Source organism: Felis catus, chromosome C1 (genome assembly GCF_018350175.1).
Source record: "Felis catus isolate Fca126 chromosome C1, F.catus_Fca126_mat1.0, whole genome shotgun sequence".
Lineage (NCBI taxonomy): Eukaryota > Metazoa > Chordata > Mammalia > Carnivora > Felidae > Felis > Felis catus.
Genome location: NC_058375.1, coordinates 210314345 through 210330821, shown reverse-complemented (window position 1 = coordinate 210330821; position 16477 = coordinate 210314345). Strand labels below are relative to the sequence as shown.

Here is a 16477-nt window from a genome sequence, read left to right as displayed (position 1 = left end):
CACACGTTGAATTCTGATCCAGGGGCATAAAATCAGCAGAGTACATAGAGAGGCCACAAGTTTGAAAAGAAACGCGCTGTTGGTGAAAGTCTTGCCTGGAAAATAACACCATCGATTCAAAGCCTACGGGACTCCAAAATCCGACCGGTGCAGCGGCGTCATGAGCACCTCTCACGCAGACACAGATGCGTCGCTTTAAAGGTCTTCAAACACATCTGAACGTTTGAGGCTAAGGAAATTGGGCGGGCAGGCTAGTGACGACCGGAAGAACGGATGCCCTTTAAAACTACTCAAAACCCAAGTTTTTAGGACACTGTGCTGGTCAAACAAAACAGGACTGCAGACAGAATTCAGACTTTCGCCATGAACGTACCAGCCCTACCACCAGCACAGTGACTGGACTTTTCAATACCAGGCTTCACAGTACTTGGGTCTTTCCAGATTAAATGTGTCAGTGCCCCGAACATTTCTACACGAGGGCGAGTGTCCGTATGCTTGCTGAATTAACAATAGAAAGCAAAAGCCTCTTTAAATATTGGCTACAATCACCAGCAAATTTACCAGACGGGCTGTGGGCTGCGAGAGGCGAGCTGGAGCCGGCTCGCAAAGGCCTGGGCGCCGGCCGTGTGCCTCCCAACTCCAAGCTTATGACGTCGGATGGAGAGGCGACAGCAGCCACAGCGAGACCATTTCCACCAAAAATATCAGTGAACAGGACAAAACAGGGCCCTTTTTCACGAGATTTGAAAAAGTCTCACCAGCACAACACTAGGGATTCCATCTTGGTCACATATTCACTTGCTCAAATACACACTGCAAAATTTTAACTGAGGATATTATAATGTGCTAAAATACACAGAGAAAAAATTAACTAACGAGGATGAATCCGGTATGATAGGCTAATCTTACACAAATTTTAGTAACAGCATCCTTTAGACAGGAAATGTTAAAACTGTCCAGGGCACAAACTTTAGCCATCCAAGTTGGAATGCTTCACAAAATAGGAATCACTGTGATACTTCGGATGCCTCTCCAGTTTAAAACAAGCTCATTAATTTACTTGTGAAATTTACCAAAAAGCCTGGAGAGTAAAGTATGCTGATTTCATCAAATTCTGAACGCAACCCAAATTAAGAAGCTGTGTTAGGTATATGGGATGTAGAAACGCATGCTCTTGGAATTCCAAAAGAATTTTTTAAAGGCTACTTACACACAAATATGACAGCCTTTCAACCCAGCAACGAAGTATTTGCTCCCCAGAGCAACAGCCCTGTCATCAGCTTACCCTCCCTGTGCCCTGCTCCTCGCATCCACTTCCAGGATCGTGTAACACGTGAAGAGCACTCAGCGAGCATCTCATACATTGAAAGGGCTCAATAAATCACATTACTTTGAAGTCATTACAGTTTTAAAAACGGATCTTCTTCACAACGCTCTCCTAGGGATTGATTTTTTGATAGGAGTCTGAAACTGTCAGTGGAGGCCAAAGATGAGGCGAGTCATTCTGAACACCAGTTCAGAGAAGGAGCATAAACGTGTGGACGAAGAGGGCGCAAGAAGCAAGGCACAGGGCCTGCTTGGGAATGGAAATGGGGTATTATCTCAAAAAAGCATGTTTTAGGGGCGCCCGGGTGGCTCAGTCGGTTAAGTGTCCGACTTCAGCTCAGGTCATGATCTCACGGTTCGTGAGTTTGAGCCCTGCGTCGGGCTCTGTGCCGACAGCTCGGAGCCTGGAGCTGCTTCAGATTCTGTGTCTCCCTCTCTCTCTCTGCTGCTCCCCTGCTCACGCTCTCTCTCTCTCTTTCTCTCTCAAAAATAAAATAAATAAACATTAAAAAATTTTTTTTTTAAAAAGCATGTTTTAGAGCATGCCAACAGCAGCAGCAACAAAGCCAGAGTTGGTGGTGACTAATTACTGTAAACCATCTTTTAAAAAGTCACTTCAAACGAATTTTAAAACATTTTGTTTAAATGAGAAGCAACAGCCAGTGCTCTCTTTAAAAATGAACAAGGTATAAAAAGCCACCGGTGGGAAAACCATAGCAAACCTCTTTCTTAATCAGTAAACATATTCCTTTAATTGTAACAGTGCACTTCCTGGAGGGTAGTGAGAGGAATCTACTTTTCATTAAAAAAATTCTTTAACTATAGCTAAATTATTAACTATAAACATAAGAGATAAAAAACTATTCACTTTGAATTTTTCTTCAGCAAAGTATTTAAAACATTTTTTAAATAGCTATTTGATAGTCCCCCAAAGCAATTACCCAGTTTCAAAGTGGTCAGAATAGTAAATGATTCCAACATAAACATCCATAACTTGTAATATCTGAATTTGTAATATCCTTCAAGGAAATATTCACCAATTTCATCATTATTAAAACGATTTCAAATAAAAATAGGAGAAAATCCAGAAAACAACACTAAAAATGTTTGCAGTTTGACCTCAAATTTCCATTTTTCCCACCACGCAAAGAAAAACACTTCGAAGTTTAAGGAGTGGTATGCTTACAGAAATTTAAAAGTGTAGCGCAGCGGTTTTCCAAGTGTGGTTGGAGGACTTGTGCAAAGTCCCCAAGAGCCAAGTGTCAAAACTATTTTGCTAACAATACGAAGACGTTCTAGGTCTGTTTCACTCATGACTTCCCAAGTGCACAGTGGTGTTTCCCAGCGCCCGCATGCCACGTGATACAGAAACAGCTGGAATGCCAAGTAGTAGGAGAATCTCACGGTTTCTTAAGCCAGGCATTAGAGATAGGCAAAACATAAAACAATGTTCTTCTCATTCATTAACTGTTGTTGGAAGACAACAATGTTTTATTAAAAAAGGGCATTTATGTTGACATGCAATGGGTTTATCATCGTTATATTTAAATGAACGAACACGTCTGTTAGGTGCCTCAACATTAACTTCTAATACGGTCGGTAATTTCTGATCAGTACAAGCTATATAAACAAAAGCTCTTTGGGCGTCCTGAAAACTGTACGAGTTATGGTCCCGAGACCAAAATGTCTGGGAACTGTTAAGTCCTGCCAGGGTGGGGCAGCCCGTTCCTCTTCTCTCCATTGTGCCAACTTCTAGGACCGGTGCCGAAGACGGTATGTCCTGGCAGCAAGGGCAACCCACAGGCGGAGAGCACTGACACGCTTCTCCAAACTGCCAAAAGGAATGGTTTTAAGGAACAAAGTGATTGCCTCATCTCTGTGGTCACAAAAACGAGCATAAAATATGCCTTTAAACTGTATCGACAATGTTTGCACCCTAAAAGAAAATGTTCTTCCCAGAGCAAAGACAGGAGAGAAGATCTGATTCAACCAGTAAGCCAGAAAACGTGTAGGTCTTCAGCCTCGCCGCTTTCGAGGATTTTCTCCTCTTTAGCACTCAACACAATTCTGATGGTCTACAAAAAACCAAAAGCAAATCTGAATATGAAGGTTTAACAGAAGTGGATTTAAATCCACATTAAAGCTGGATCACTTTTTAAGCTAAGCATTTGGGTTTTATAAGCACTCATTTAAAGTAGTAAGTCAGTAACTGAGAGTTCTCATTTCATCACAAACTTCAAGATTTATCCAGAAAAAAAAAAAAAAAACAGTCTTTAAAATTATTTTAATAACAACTGTTTAATTTACTTATTTCTCAGATGGAAAGCCTGGTAGGTTATTTCGGTAATGGCCTACAATTATATAGCATAACTTCGTACATATGAATTGCCTGGGACCCAATACAATCTAAAGCATAGAAATTCAAAGACATTTCCTAAGTATTCCCTCCATGAAAGGGGGGCTGGAGGGAGACCCCGAACTGTAGGTATTCCAAGTATACACCCCCACGCACACATCTAGACTCTGCCACATTCACTCGATTCTAAGAGAAGAGGCATACTGTTCAAAAAGGGGCCGGGATTTCCCAGCCTTCTTGCTCATCAACCACACGTTCGGTTGGAGACACAACGGACAGCAATGCTGTGGCAAGTCTGAAACACCACACAGACTTTAAGATAGTGCAACAACTCATGTAGTCACCACTGGAAAAGGTATTCGACACAAATAAATTGTCTGAAGAAACCGACGTTCACTTCTTTTAATACTAAAGCTTTTTCCGAAACGTTCACTCATTGTAAGATGAAATTTTTCAAACACGTATTACATATTTGTATATGTGATGTTACCTTTTCTTGATGACACAGAGTCCTAGTGACAGACCACTGTCAGATGATGATGTCATACGGCGACATCCTCTAGGCTGGCCTAGCTGTCCTTATACTAAATGGTCAACAGTTTTCCACAGCTTTTCTGTATCCTTCCAAACCACCACTTCTGAACTTAAATATGCTATGGGCTGGTAAATCAAATGATCAAACTTTCGCATAAAAACAAATGCATGAGCTCTAACACGTAGAGACTCTGTGACTCTCGTGCGTTGCTCAAAGGCATTTAAGAAAAATTAAAATTCCAAGTTTCTCAGCTGTGTTCGGTTTTGAGGCGGCTTCTAGATTATGGCCTGATGAATGAGGCATCACTGTACATAAATATTTAAACAAGTTCATGTCTTGAGTATTAACAAAAAGATATAACCTAACATTAGTATTGTTGCCTTTTTAAACAAAGTATTCTATAACTTTAAGGTAACACTGGGTTCCAGGTTGTTTCCCCCCAGAAATGAACATAAATAAATGTCCTATTTTAACAATATCAGTTTATCCAAACAAAGGAAAAAAAATGAGGTGCAATCATGTCACAGTTAATGCATGTCTGCTTCCAATACATTCAAAGACAATATTTTTGTTTAAAAATCAATAGTTAAAATAGGACTTCTGCAGTCTGAGAATTCAAGATACTTAAAAAAATTTGTAAATACACATACATGCAAATTCTTCATATATACAAATTTTCACAAAATTAAGAAGTTGCAAAGAAATTAGAAGGATTACGGTGAATCTGACAAGCTACATTTAAATGCTTTACCACTGACATATTCCTGAATATAGCAGTCATAGTAGTTTTAATAAATTTTCTACATGGCCTTTTTATAAAATTTTCTCTTTTAGACATAAAAGTTAGTCACTAGAAGTCTTCTGAAATTCTAATTTAAGAATTCAAGATGTTCTCAATTCACTACTCATATTTTAAGGCCACTTTGGTAAAGGCATTGCAGCAAGAACACAAAAACGATAGCATATTTTCTAATATTTATTTTTTTCACCTGCAAACTGTAGCAAAACATGATCAGCTTTATTATGCAGACAGGTATCCCTCTACATTTTTAAAGAATTTAGGTATGTATAAATAGAAGAGCTCTTAGAAAGGAAAAATTCAAGAATGAATAAAACCTTCCAATTTTGACTTTGTAACTTTCCAGTAGCAATGGTTAAAATGATTTTAGGTCATTCATTCCAAGATATATGACAGCACCTTAAAAGTGGCTGATCTATTTCCCCAGTAACATTTCTCACATAACAATGTGTTAAAGTTACAAATACTGATATGCACAAATAGCTAATTTCTAAGAAAAATATGTACAGTACTGCAGCATAATGAATGTGGTATCTGCAATAACTTAATATTAGCCAATTTTTAATATACATGATACCGCTACCTTTTTCTGCCAATTCACAGGTTAAAAGTTGTTACTGGAGCCCTCTGTTTTGCACATATTACCTGGTGTTTAATACACAATGCAGGCTTTTTAAAGACTTCTCTTGTGTTTAAAGCTAAGATCAGTGAAACAAGACAACAGTGCAAGAGGCGGAGAGATGTAATGTGACCACGTAAAAGTTCGTTCCAGTAAAGTGTCTATATAAGGCTATAAGAAAGGATTGGTTGATGAGCTTCCCGTTGGAAACTGTCCTGTTGGTGCACCAGTCTAAAGGAAAACATAAGACGAAACAGACATGTAAGAGTGGTGTATGTGGGGAAAACAGGAAAATAAACTTTATTTGATTAACTCTGATTTAATTAAACAGTATTTACATTAGAAATTCCTTTATAACTACTGGCAATTACATTTATTCATTATTGTTATCAGCAACATATTATAATAAAACTATTAGGTGGTCTTTAATACCCATTACTTCATATAACTCTCATAACAGATTCTCAGAAAGGACTTGACCCTTAAGAAAATACATTTATGATTCAAACCAAACCTCCGACTTCAAGCCCTTTTCATACTGTTCACTAAACCTACAGCCACTCATAAAATGTTAAGTTGACAAGAAAGCAGACAAGTCTCAAGTTCTAAAATAGCTTATTTACTGTCCATGTTTTGATCTGCAACTGATTAATGTGTGGCTTTTAAATCACAAAAGGATCGTGCATGACAGCCGTCTCATCACATGACATCAATAGAATAACAGCATCTAGCAGAGTCACATCCTGCTTTTCCTAATCTGCAAATAATACACAACAACTTATGCAAGTGCTTAAAACTGTGTCTCACTTACCATAAAAGGATTACTAGATACTCCAGCAGCTGCAACTTGACCAAAAGGGGTTACCACTGGCTTGCTTTGTCCAAATGCTGCAAAACCTGCACCTTGTTAAAACAGAACCACCAATTATCAGCCATACCTTTAAGAGACAATCTGATAACTTGTAAAACTTCAGAAGGAGTTTCAGAGGAATTCCCACCAGGGCAATAGTGAAGTACCAATATGAAATTGTTGAGTCTCATGCTCTTTCAAATACCAGAGACAGAACTTCCTGTGGCACATCTCAAAAGAGCTTTCACACAGCTCCTCAGAAATGGTTAATTCTAATCTTTCTCAGCTACGTCAACTGCTGGCATTTCAAAGGATGGAGTTAATAGATGAGCCTGGGACGGACTATCTGAGACGGGCTCTGAGTGCAACACAATGGTTTCGTGTGAACAGCGCAGTATTCCTTAGGAAATATTTTATCATTATGGCTCTGCCATGGACCCGGACCCAATTTTTACCTGACTTCAAAAAAGAAAACACACAGTTATAATTTAAGAATAATCTTCAAATCTACGGACTTTCAAACTTTAGCAAATGAACTTAATGGGTAAAAAAAACCAACCCTGGTCTCTACTGAAAGTTCCTGAAAACAAGTAACAAACTCTATAGTTACCTAATTGGAAATTTGGTCTACACCACCAGAATAAATAATTTATACAAAAAATACACACGCAAAACAAAAACACTCAAGGTCTTTTAAAATCAAGAGGAACACCAGAACATAGATACACTATTAAGACAGACACTGGGGATTCTGAGAAGGGGTAGTCTTTAGAGAGTCTCTGATTTCTCCTAAATCTATAACCTGGTTACAAGATCTCACCAAATCACTCCACTTTCCAAGGCCCAAATCACCAAGGGCGTCTATATTCGCGTAGTAAACGTTAGCAGACAATGCCAATACCACGGCATTCTTTAGACGAGCCTCTTTGTCCCAACATACAACGTCACGATACACGGAGGACATCTGAGGTGGACTTACAGCTAGTCGAGTGCTGGATCTTACCATTGGGCTGCTGAGAAAACGCTGTCTGCTGAGGGAAAGCTGCTTGGGCCGGGAAGGCAGGCTGCTGGAAGCTGCCACTGAAGCTGGTGGGAAGACTGTAGGGCGCAGGAGTCCCGAACCCCGCAGGCATGCTCATGGACGCGGTGCCAAAGGTCGCAGCTGACAGAGAAAACAAGGGCTGATCATTTCCACACAACAGAGCAGGCTTTGTTTCTCATACCACATATTACAGAATAATTTGCCTCGAAAAATATTAGGATGCACATTAAAGGCATTTTAAATTCCAAAACTCTTGACAAAGTTAGCAGTAAGCTTTAGCACTCTACAGTTGAACACAATCTATAACATTTTGTTCTCCTGAAACCCAACGAAGAATAAAACTATCATTTGAAATCACAAGAAAACTTCTCAAAATAATTATAGAAAGTTCAAGTCTAAATAAACAGCAGTCAACTTTTAATCATCATGCAATTCACATGTATCCTAACATACATTTTTTAGTTTCATTTTGCTATATATGTAAAATGGCCCAAAATTTAGTTTTGTCCACTGAACTGTCTACTATAATGTAATAAAGTATGTTCTGAAAAAAATTTTTTTAGACCTCTAAAAAATAGTTCACCAAAATTAACAAGACTTATAGGAGAAATGGGGTTAGAAGCAGGCCACTCAAAACCTATGCAGCTTTGTAACCAGAGCCCAAAACGGGTAGGAGGGGGAGGGGTTTCTCTAATAAAACTACCCACAAAATTAAAAGAATATGTGAGGTTCCCAATACATCAATTCCAAAAGAAATATATATGGATACCCATTTCTTGTTTGGAAGATAAACAGACTGCTCTGGATACGGGGTTTAAGGTTAGGACTGCTGAGTTAAAGAAATTGGGGCAAAATGCACAAAGACTTTGAAAAGGAAGTGAAATAAGCATTCTTAGAAAAGATGGATGTAGGGTGAATGAGCACTGTGATCAATACCGCACTGGGAAATCCATGTGTGAACAACCAGTACATATGTGGTAATGCTGCCATCCTTCCCCCACTTATAAATTACTTATAATCGAATCTGCATCACAGAAACACATGTAGTAGTAAAACAATTTATTACTTACTACTAGTGAAGATTAAAAACAGAACCTTCTGAATAATGTCCTAGAAAAAGTCTCAGTAAAGTAAGAGCCAATAATGGTGCTTTTAATACGGAATATTAGTAATTACAACAGTGAAATAGTGTTGGCAAGATGCTATCAAAAACGTGGCAATTCACTGAATTTCCTGATATAAAAAATTTTACCAATTTGACCTCTGATTTAAGGCATAGGAATTAATAACTAAAAATGTCACATAGACTTATATTTTATTGAAAAAATCCTGAGAGTCATGTTACAGATACTGCCCAAAGTAATCTTCATAATCCTATTGTTTATATCAAGGCAATTTTTCTCAATGAACCTAATTAGAATGCCAAATTTCTTGAAATTACTATTGATGACAAAAAGGAAAAACAAGCCACTAGGAAGCAAGTGAACTAAAGAATAATAAGCACACTGCAAGGGAAACAGAAGGGTTTCATAACAGACAACAACGCACTGACGAACTTTGACAAATCACTTTTAAGAAAGCACTAAAAAGCGCAACTTGTATACAGTTAAGCAAAACCAAACTCCATGGAATAATGTGGTAAAATGGTTTGGTGTGTCGAAAAGGTGTCAAAGTACTATGAAATCAAACTCAAGAAAAATAATCAAAAAAGCTATTAACATTCTAATGTGACCATGGAGGTAAGCAACAATGCTTTTCAGCGTTAAAAACAAATCACCACAATTTTCATGTAACTTTAAATATAATGTAACCCCGATGCCACACATCCATGCCCACTCCATTTTAAAACATGGAAAAAACTCAATTCCACATGCAGGGATCCAGAACACTAGCAGAAGCTTCCACAAGCAGGTAGACAGATTGCCACACAAATCTAGGTATTAGTTGTGGCCACCTACCAAAATGAGCGTGAGGGAACACTTGAGAATGCATTGCTCCAGAAAGGCCTTACGGAAAGCCATAGAGAGACCAATGTCAATTAACTTATGGTTAACTACTGTCAAAACAAATCTGTTTCATTAAAAACTTTTAAAATTAGAATACACTGTTACAAAGTAGGTAGCATAAGAATACATATAAAAACATATCCACCAAGAGTTTTTTTAATTTCAACTATATTCACGACACTGTAATATTTAACCTGTTTGAAGTAAAAGGGAGATCGCCAATAATAAATATCAGAAAAATAAATATCAAATGAAAAAAACATTTATGAAATCCACTTTTAAATAAATGCTAACGTATTTTTTGTATCAAGATACAACTGTGTCCATAACAAGGCTTTGTAGGTCTCATGAATTACACCCCAAATTGCTATTCGCAGGATCATCTAAAATGATCTAGAATCTACCTTTTGCCTCTAGAAAGTCGGATCTTGCAGACAGCACCTGGATGATGTTTGACTGTTTTCTTTACAACTCTGTACACTAACTAAAAATACATAAAGATAACTCAAGCGAACTACGTATTATGAAAAGGAGAAATTATTCAATGCAGTTCATTAGAAAGGTAAGTGCAACTTTCAATTGAAAATGTTAATGGCTGAAAAGAGAGATGAGAGAAGTGCATCTTCTGCAAATCTTACCTGGCATAACTGAGGCCAGAGAGGTTACATACAAATAAACGGAATGAACAGAAAACAAGCTTAGGTTGTTAAGTACTAGAAACTTTTTGTTTGTTTTAACCTTCTGGAGTGGAATTGTTTCTAAAATACAGGTCCATCTATGTATGCTTTTTACATTAGCAAACTTTACCAATTAAATTTGGGGAAACAGAACAATTGGGAGAGAAGAGTGGTTGTGAGTCTTGGTTCTGTCATTTTCTAACTACAAGAGATTATGTAACCTCTACAGGCTTCAGTTTCCTCATTTGCAAATAGAGGGTACAGGTATAGGGATAACAATACCTACTTTATTTACAAAGCTGCAGTAAAAATAAATTTAACAATAAAATTTTTAAAATGATGTAAATATTCAATGAATGTATTTTACTTGCAAATCACTTTAAAAGATGTGTACTTAAAAGATACACCAGTACTGTGTTATGAATTCAACAAAGAGGTAATTCGGGGAAAGGATTCTATAATAAATAAGGTAGGTCACTTTATGTTTATCTCCTTTCTTACAGCACGTTAAGTCTCTTGAGAAGTTCTACAATAAAATGCAGGTTAAATTGTTTATACCAGCATTTCCCATGTATATCTGAGCATAGAACCCTTTCCCATGAAGTATTTGATAACATCTCGAGAGACATGCTGTACAAAATACACTCTGATAAAAACTGACCTTTAGTCAACAGTGACTGTGAACCAATATTAACTGCTGTTGCCTCAGCCTGCAACAACGATGCCCTCTCAAGTTCTAGCCCTGGAATGCTGTAATGCCCATTCTGGATGCACCACCATGTATAAGGAATCACAAGTTACCCATTATTTTGTGACTAGCTTCCTTTATTTTAGCCTGATGTTGCAGCATGTCTGCTTCATTATTTTTCGTCAGTATTTCATTACTTTTTATTATCAAGCAAATTCCATTGTATGATTATAACACATCTGGTCTACCCCTTCATCAGTTGATGGACATTTTGAGTTGTTTCCTCCCTTTGGCTATTATGAATAATGCTGCAACGGAACATCTGTGCACCAGTTTCTATGTGGATGTACATTTTCATTTCTCTTAGGTATATTCTTAATGAGTGGAATGGGTGGAACCAGTGGAAACTATGCTAGTTTAGAAGAGTTCTAGGTACAAATATTTGTGCCGTTAATTAATTTTGAACCCTTAAGGCAAACCCATCAAACCAGTCTCCCCCTAGATAATAAAACAAGGACACTAGCCTAGATGCTACTGTGATTTTCAGCTCTACATCTCTATTAAGTTCATCTCCTGGGGAGTAAAAATCTTTAAAATCTTTGTTCATTCATTCATGTGGCTCAGTCAGTTGAGCATCTGACTCTTGATTTTGGCCCAGGTCATGACCCCAGAATAATGGGATCGAGCCCTGTGTCGGGCTCTGGAGCTGCATGTAGAGCCTGTGTAAAGGTTCTCTCTCTCCTTCTGCCCCTCTCCCCTCACTCTCTCTAAAATTATTTTTTAAAAAAATCATTCATTAAAATGAAGTTAGGGAAATAATAAAGACTTTTCATTCCACAGCAAAGGAGAGATTGAAGAGTTTTAACAGAATTTCATAATAATTAAAAACTGTATTCAATCTGTTAGATTTAAGGTCTCAAGAGCCCTCTTTTTTAAAAAAAATGCTATTACAGAATCCTAAAATAAAAAAGGTCTTAGGCCATACTGGCTGATATCCTAATGAAAGTTTCTATGTAACATGGCAGAAGAAAATTAAAGCCTCAAAGCTTTATAGATGCAGAAGAAAAATTATTAAAATATATATTTTAAGAAAGAAATGTTATCAGTAAAGTGTTTTACCTTTTATTATTCAATCCGTCTTTCAAAAGCTACTTCAAATGGAATTCAACAATATATTTAAAAGCAACAAGAAATATTCCCTAAAGAATATTAATTTTGACACTGGAAATTCCTGAGCATAGTGAGCATAGTGTATTTGTCAAAATGTTGCTCATATTTCAACTTCAATAGAAACATATATAGCTAACATTTACTCTTCATCAATTCTATAACAATTTAATGAAGGTGACCAATGTGATAAATCAAAGCAGTTTATAAAGAGAAATTTTTTAACCTTGAAATAAAAATTTATGGACACAGATTTACCTTTCAATAAATTTTTCTTAGCCTAATACTAAAATTACCTTACATTATCTGAACATATACTGTATGTTTTCTATTAATGTACATCCTATATAGAACCTTAACTTTAAAGGACTTTCATACTCTACATAAAATAAGCAAAAAAATAAAAAATAAAAAGCCCTTAATTCTAATGACATAACTAAGTTCAAGGTAGTCATGAAAGGAAAATAATAGGAACCATTTACCATATAGGACAATGCAAACACCATGCAAAGATGATTTGTATCATCTAAATTCTCACAAAAACCCTGCCAATAGGAGAATATTATTCACATTCTATAGAGAAGGCCAACAATAGGGCTCAGAGAAGTTATTAGATCAATACAAGTTTTAGCCAAGGCACAATTTGAATTTCCATCTTTCTGTTGTCAAATGGGGTTATGATAGCTATAAATGTTTCAACTGTATCTTGTCAATAATTTTAAACACTCAACAAATGTTAGTGCATCTTTCTATCATCTTTATTCATCACACAACTAATATATAAAAAGTATCTTAAGATCACCCAGCAAGTAAATACTAAATCAGGATTTGAACACAAGTCTGGCTGTACCCAAAACATATCCACACTTAACTTTTCTGAGCCTCAGTTCCCTCAGCTGTCAAGGAGTGATTAAAACATTTATTTGATCAGAGCTAAAAGGATTAAACGACACAATGCACAAATCCCTATGTGACGTGAGACATTTTACAAATTCATTCCACCAAGTCAAAATAGCATGCTAAGAAATGGAAATGTTACATGTATCATAACTGATAAATATTTTTGTCTGAAACACATAGAAACGAAAACAATCACTGATTAGGTATACTTGAATTCTAACAAACACAAACCATTTTTTAAAAATTATCTGTGAAAATACTTATTAAACATCGATCATGCGAGATACCAACAAATTATGACTAAAGACATTTATGTAAAAGGAAAGTTATAGTTCAAACTCCATTAATACCACAATTCTTACTTTTGCCTATGACAGAGATTTACTAGTAAATACCAATTCTTACGGCACAAGTCATGTTACAAGCACCTTACTCTTTCCAGATTCCACACCAATATATGCCATACGCTGAAAGCTTTAGTTCTAAATGTACCGGGACACATACACAAAAACAGAGCTGGCCAACTTGAGGTTTACTGGGTATCCAGCAACTCCACACACACTTGCTGACGCTCCAAGGTACTGGCAAACAGTTCTGGTGTTCAGATTGATAAGACAAAAATCAAAGAGGCTCAATACAAAAAAATATGTGGCTGGCTTGCAGTATGAACCAAAAACAAAAAAAAAAAAGGGAAGGAATAAAGAGGATTAAAAAATTATCAAGAGAAAATATTAAAATACCATTCCCTAAATCAAATCAGGTTTGTGTAAGTTAAAAAACGTGAACACTCTAAAAGAGATAAGCACTGGAAAAGACGTGATTTTTAAGACCTCATGTAACAAAGCTCATTCCTTCCTTGCCATCTCATGGAGAGGAAAATAAGAAACAAAAAAACTTCTCGTAAGTTTTTTCTATTAAGACTGAATGAGTAGTAACCAGTAATTCCAAAACCCGATCACCAAGTAAGTCAGAATTTCGGTGTTCAAAGTCCCACCTTGGTCACAAAGTGGCTGCAGGGTGCAGGGCTCTAAGGAGGCCTCGCCTCCACACTTGGGTTTCCTCACCTGAAGAATGAAAGCAGGGAATGGGGACCAGGGGGCGCTAGAGAATTTCTAGGGTTCCTCCCAAATATTAGAAGTCCAGGATTTTATAAACTTTCAGCTAGCGTAGGTCTTTTTTTTTTTTTTTTAATGTTTTCACATTTATTTATTTTTGAGAGACAGAGAGAGACAACGTGAGTGAGGGAGCGGCAGAGAGAGAGGAAGACATAGAATCCGAAGCAGGCTCCAGGCTCTGAGCTGTCAGCACAGAGCCCGATGCGGGACTCGAACCCGCAAACCGCGAGATCATGACCTGGGCCGAAGTCAGACGCTCAACCGACTGAGCCACCCAGGCGCCCCCAGCTAGTGTATGTCTTTATGGACAAACTCTTCCATCCACTTCCCATTCACTACAGTAACAAAGAAGAGCTTTATTTTCTGATGTTCTTCCCATGATGTCTTTGTAATAAATACCTTTTCCAAAGCTTTCTGTTCTATAATCTATATTTATTTCTTACCTGTTGCTCCTCTGGCATTGGTCTGAAATGGATTTGTAGAAGATGCCACAGAAGGACCAGCAGCAGCAACAAATGGATTTGTGGAAGGCGTAGCTTTAAAAAATTAGAAAATATGCTATGAAATCCTAACATATTTGTATTCAGTCATTTAAAATATTTGTTCATACATTTATAAGATCAGAAAACTAGAGCTTTTGGATAATAAACTGCTGCTCTGACTGCCTTCCAGTACCCGTAAGAAAATGTTCTACAGTCTACACAGGCTCTTTAGAAAATCCGGTATATACACCAGAAACACATACCTCCAAATGGAGCAGGCACACTCGAAGAAGCAGGCTGTGTCTGTGCAGAAGCACCCACGGGCACTGTTCCAAAAACATTGCTGAAAATAAATACAGAAAGAGTTCTTTTTATTTATTTTTTAAAGCAAGGCTAATCTATCTATAGGGTGGCCATAAAATGTGGAAACAGGTAATACTGAACACATCATGTATCACAGCTGTTCTTAAACTCTGGAGTCCGGTCTCATTTACATTCTTTTTTTTTTTTTTAAACTAGGCTCCCCGCCCAACATGGGGCTTGAACTAAGGACCCTGAGATCAAGAACCGCGTGCTCTTCTGACTGAGCCAGCCAGGAGGTCCAGGACTCATTTACGCTCTGAAATGTTACCGAGAACTCCAAAGAGTCTTTGTTTAAATGTGCTATATTAACAATACGTATATACAGAAATTAAAATGGAAAAATTTTTAAATTTTTTTTTTCAACGTTTATTTATTTTTGGGACAGAGAGAGACAGAGCATGAACGGGGGAGGGGCAGAGAGAGAGGGAGACACAGAATCGGAAACAGGCTCCAGGCTCTGAGCCATCAGCCCAGAGCCCGATGCGGGGCTCAAACTCACGGACCGTGAGATCGTGACCTGGCTGAAGTCGGACGCTTAACCGACTGCGCCACCCAGGCGCCCCAAAATGGAAAAATTTTTAAATCTCATACTTTTAAAATTAACTATAAAGCCAGTATACACTAACGTAAGTAGCATTTTTAGGATAAAGAACTATATTTTCCAAAACGAAAGGAACTTAAGAGTCACAACATTTTTGCAAATCCCTTCAATGGCTGGGCTTAACAGAAGATCAATCTCCTGTAATATGTCATTTATGTAAAAGTGTATGAAAAAAACTGCTCTCATAGACACCTAGCTAAACAAACTAGGAGAATCTGAATAGTTTCTTCAGATACTTGTGAATATTTTCCTTGACATCACAGCCAAAACGACAGTGATAATTTCCTAAAGATCAGCTACAAAATGGAATTTGAAATCCTATCAATGAACTCCTTTGTGCTCTCTGAAGTAACATCTACTAATCTATCTTGCACTTTAAATGAATCTTTTACCATTTTTGTATCATTTGGGAAAATATCTGATACAAATCTTCCAAATGTTAACAATTTCCTTACACAAAATCAAAAACTATCACTGCTCATCGTATCAAAAAGTAATGTAAAGCTGTCGAGTTCATGATGGAGTCAATAAATTTTCCAAAATTCTAATATTTGCTTTGGAAGTGTGAATTTTATCAGTTATTTTCCTTAAAGTGACAGACTTCAATTATTTCATTTTTGAGAAAATGTGTGCCAAATATCCAAATCTGAATAACCATGGTTTATCAGTCTTAAGGAAAAATGGCATTCCATAAAACAAGTGGCTGGTTCATTCCACAATTTAACCACACAAGCTGATTTTCCGGAAGCTACCTACCATACTTCAATATGCATCAGAACCACGTGATGTATACCTTATCTGAATACACAGCAAGTTAAGAAAACATTATGTAAGGGTCAAGATTTAATAAAGTTAAATTTCTTTACTGTTTCATCAAGAATATTTGTAAGAATATATACATAAGTCATGGGGACATAAGGTACAGTATGGTGACTACTGTCAATAATATTG

General features: G+C 37.1%; 1 protein-coding gene across 11 annotated transcripts in view; it reads right to left on the bottom strand.

The window, feature by feature from the left end:
• Positions 1-2794: 2794 nt before the first annotated feature.
• The window catches only part of AGFG1 (ArfGAP with FG repeats 1), a 75778-nt gene continuing 62095 nt past the window's right edge, over positions 2795-16477 (bottom strand). For 5 of the 11 annotated variants that reach the window (XM_023259760.2, XM_023259755.2, XM_023259764.2 and 2 more), the window contains 6 exons: positions 14826-14905; positions 14524-14616; positions 9486-9533; positions 7489-7647; positions 6447-6538; positions 2795-5866 (listed from right to left, as the gene is read on the bottom strand). In XM_023259760.2, the coding sequence (XP_023115528.2) occupies positions 5807-5866; positions 6447-6538; positions 7489-7647; positions 9486-9533; positions 14524-14616; positions 14826-14905 (532 nt within the window). In that variant the 3' untranslated portion in view covers positions 2795-5806. The remainder of the gene's footprint in view (positions 5867-6446; positions 6539-7488; positions 7648-9485; positions 9534-14523; positions 14617-14825; positions 14906-16477) is intronic. The other 6 variants (XM_023259757.2, XM_023259765.2, XM_023259762.2 and 3 more) reach the window with 3 other exon arrangements.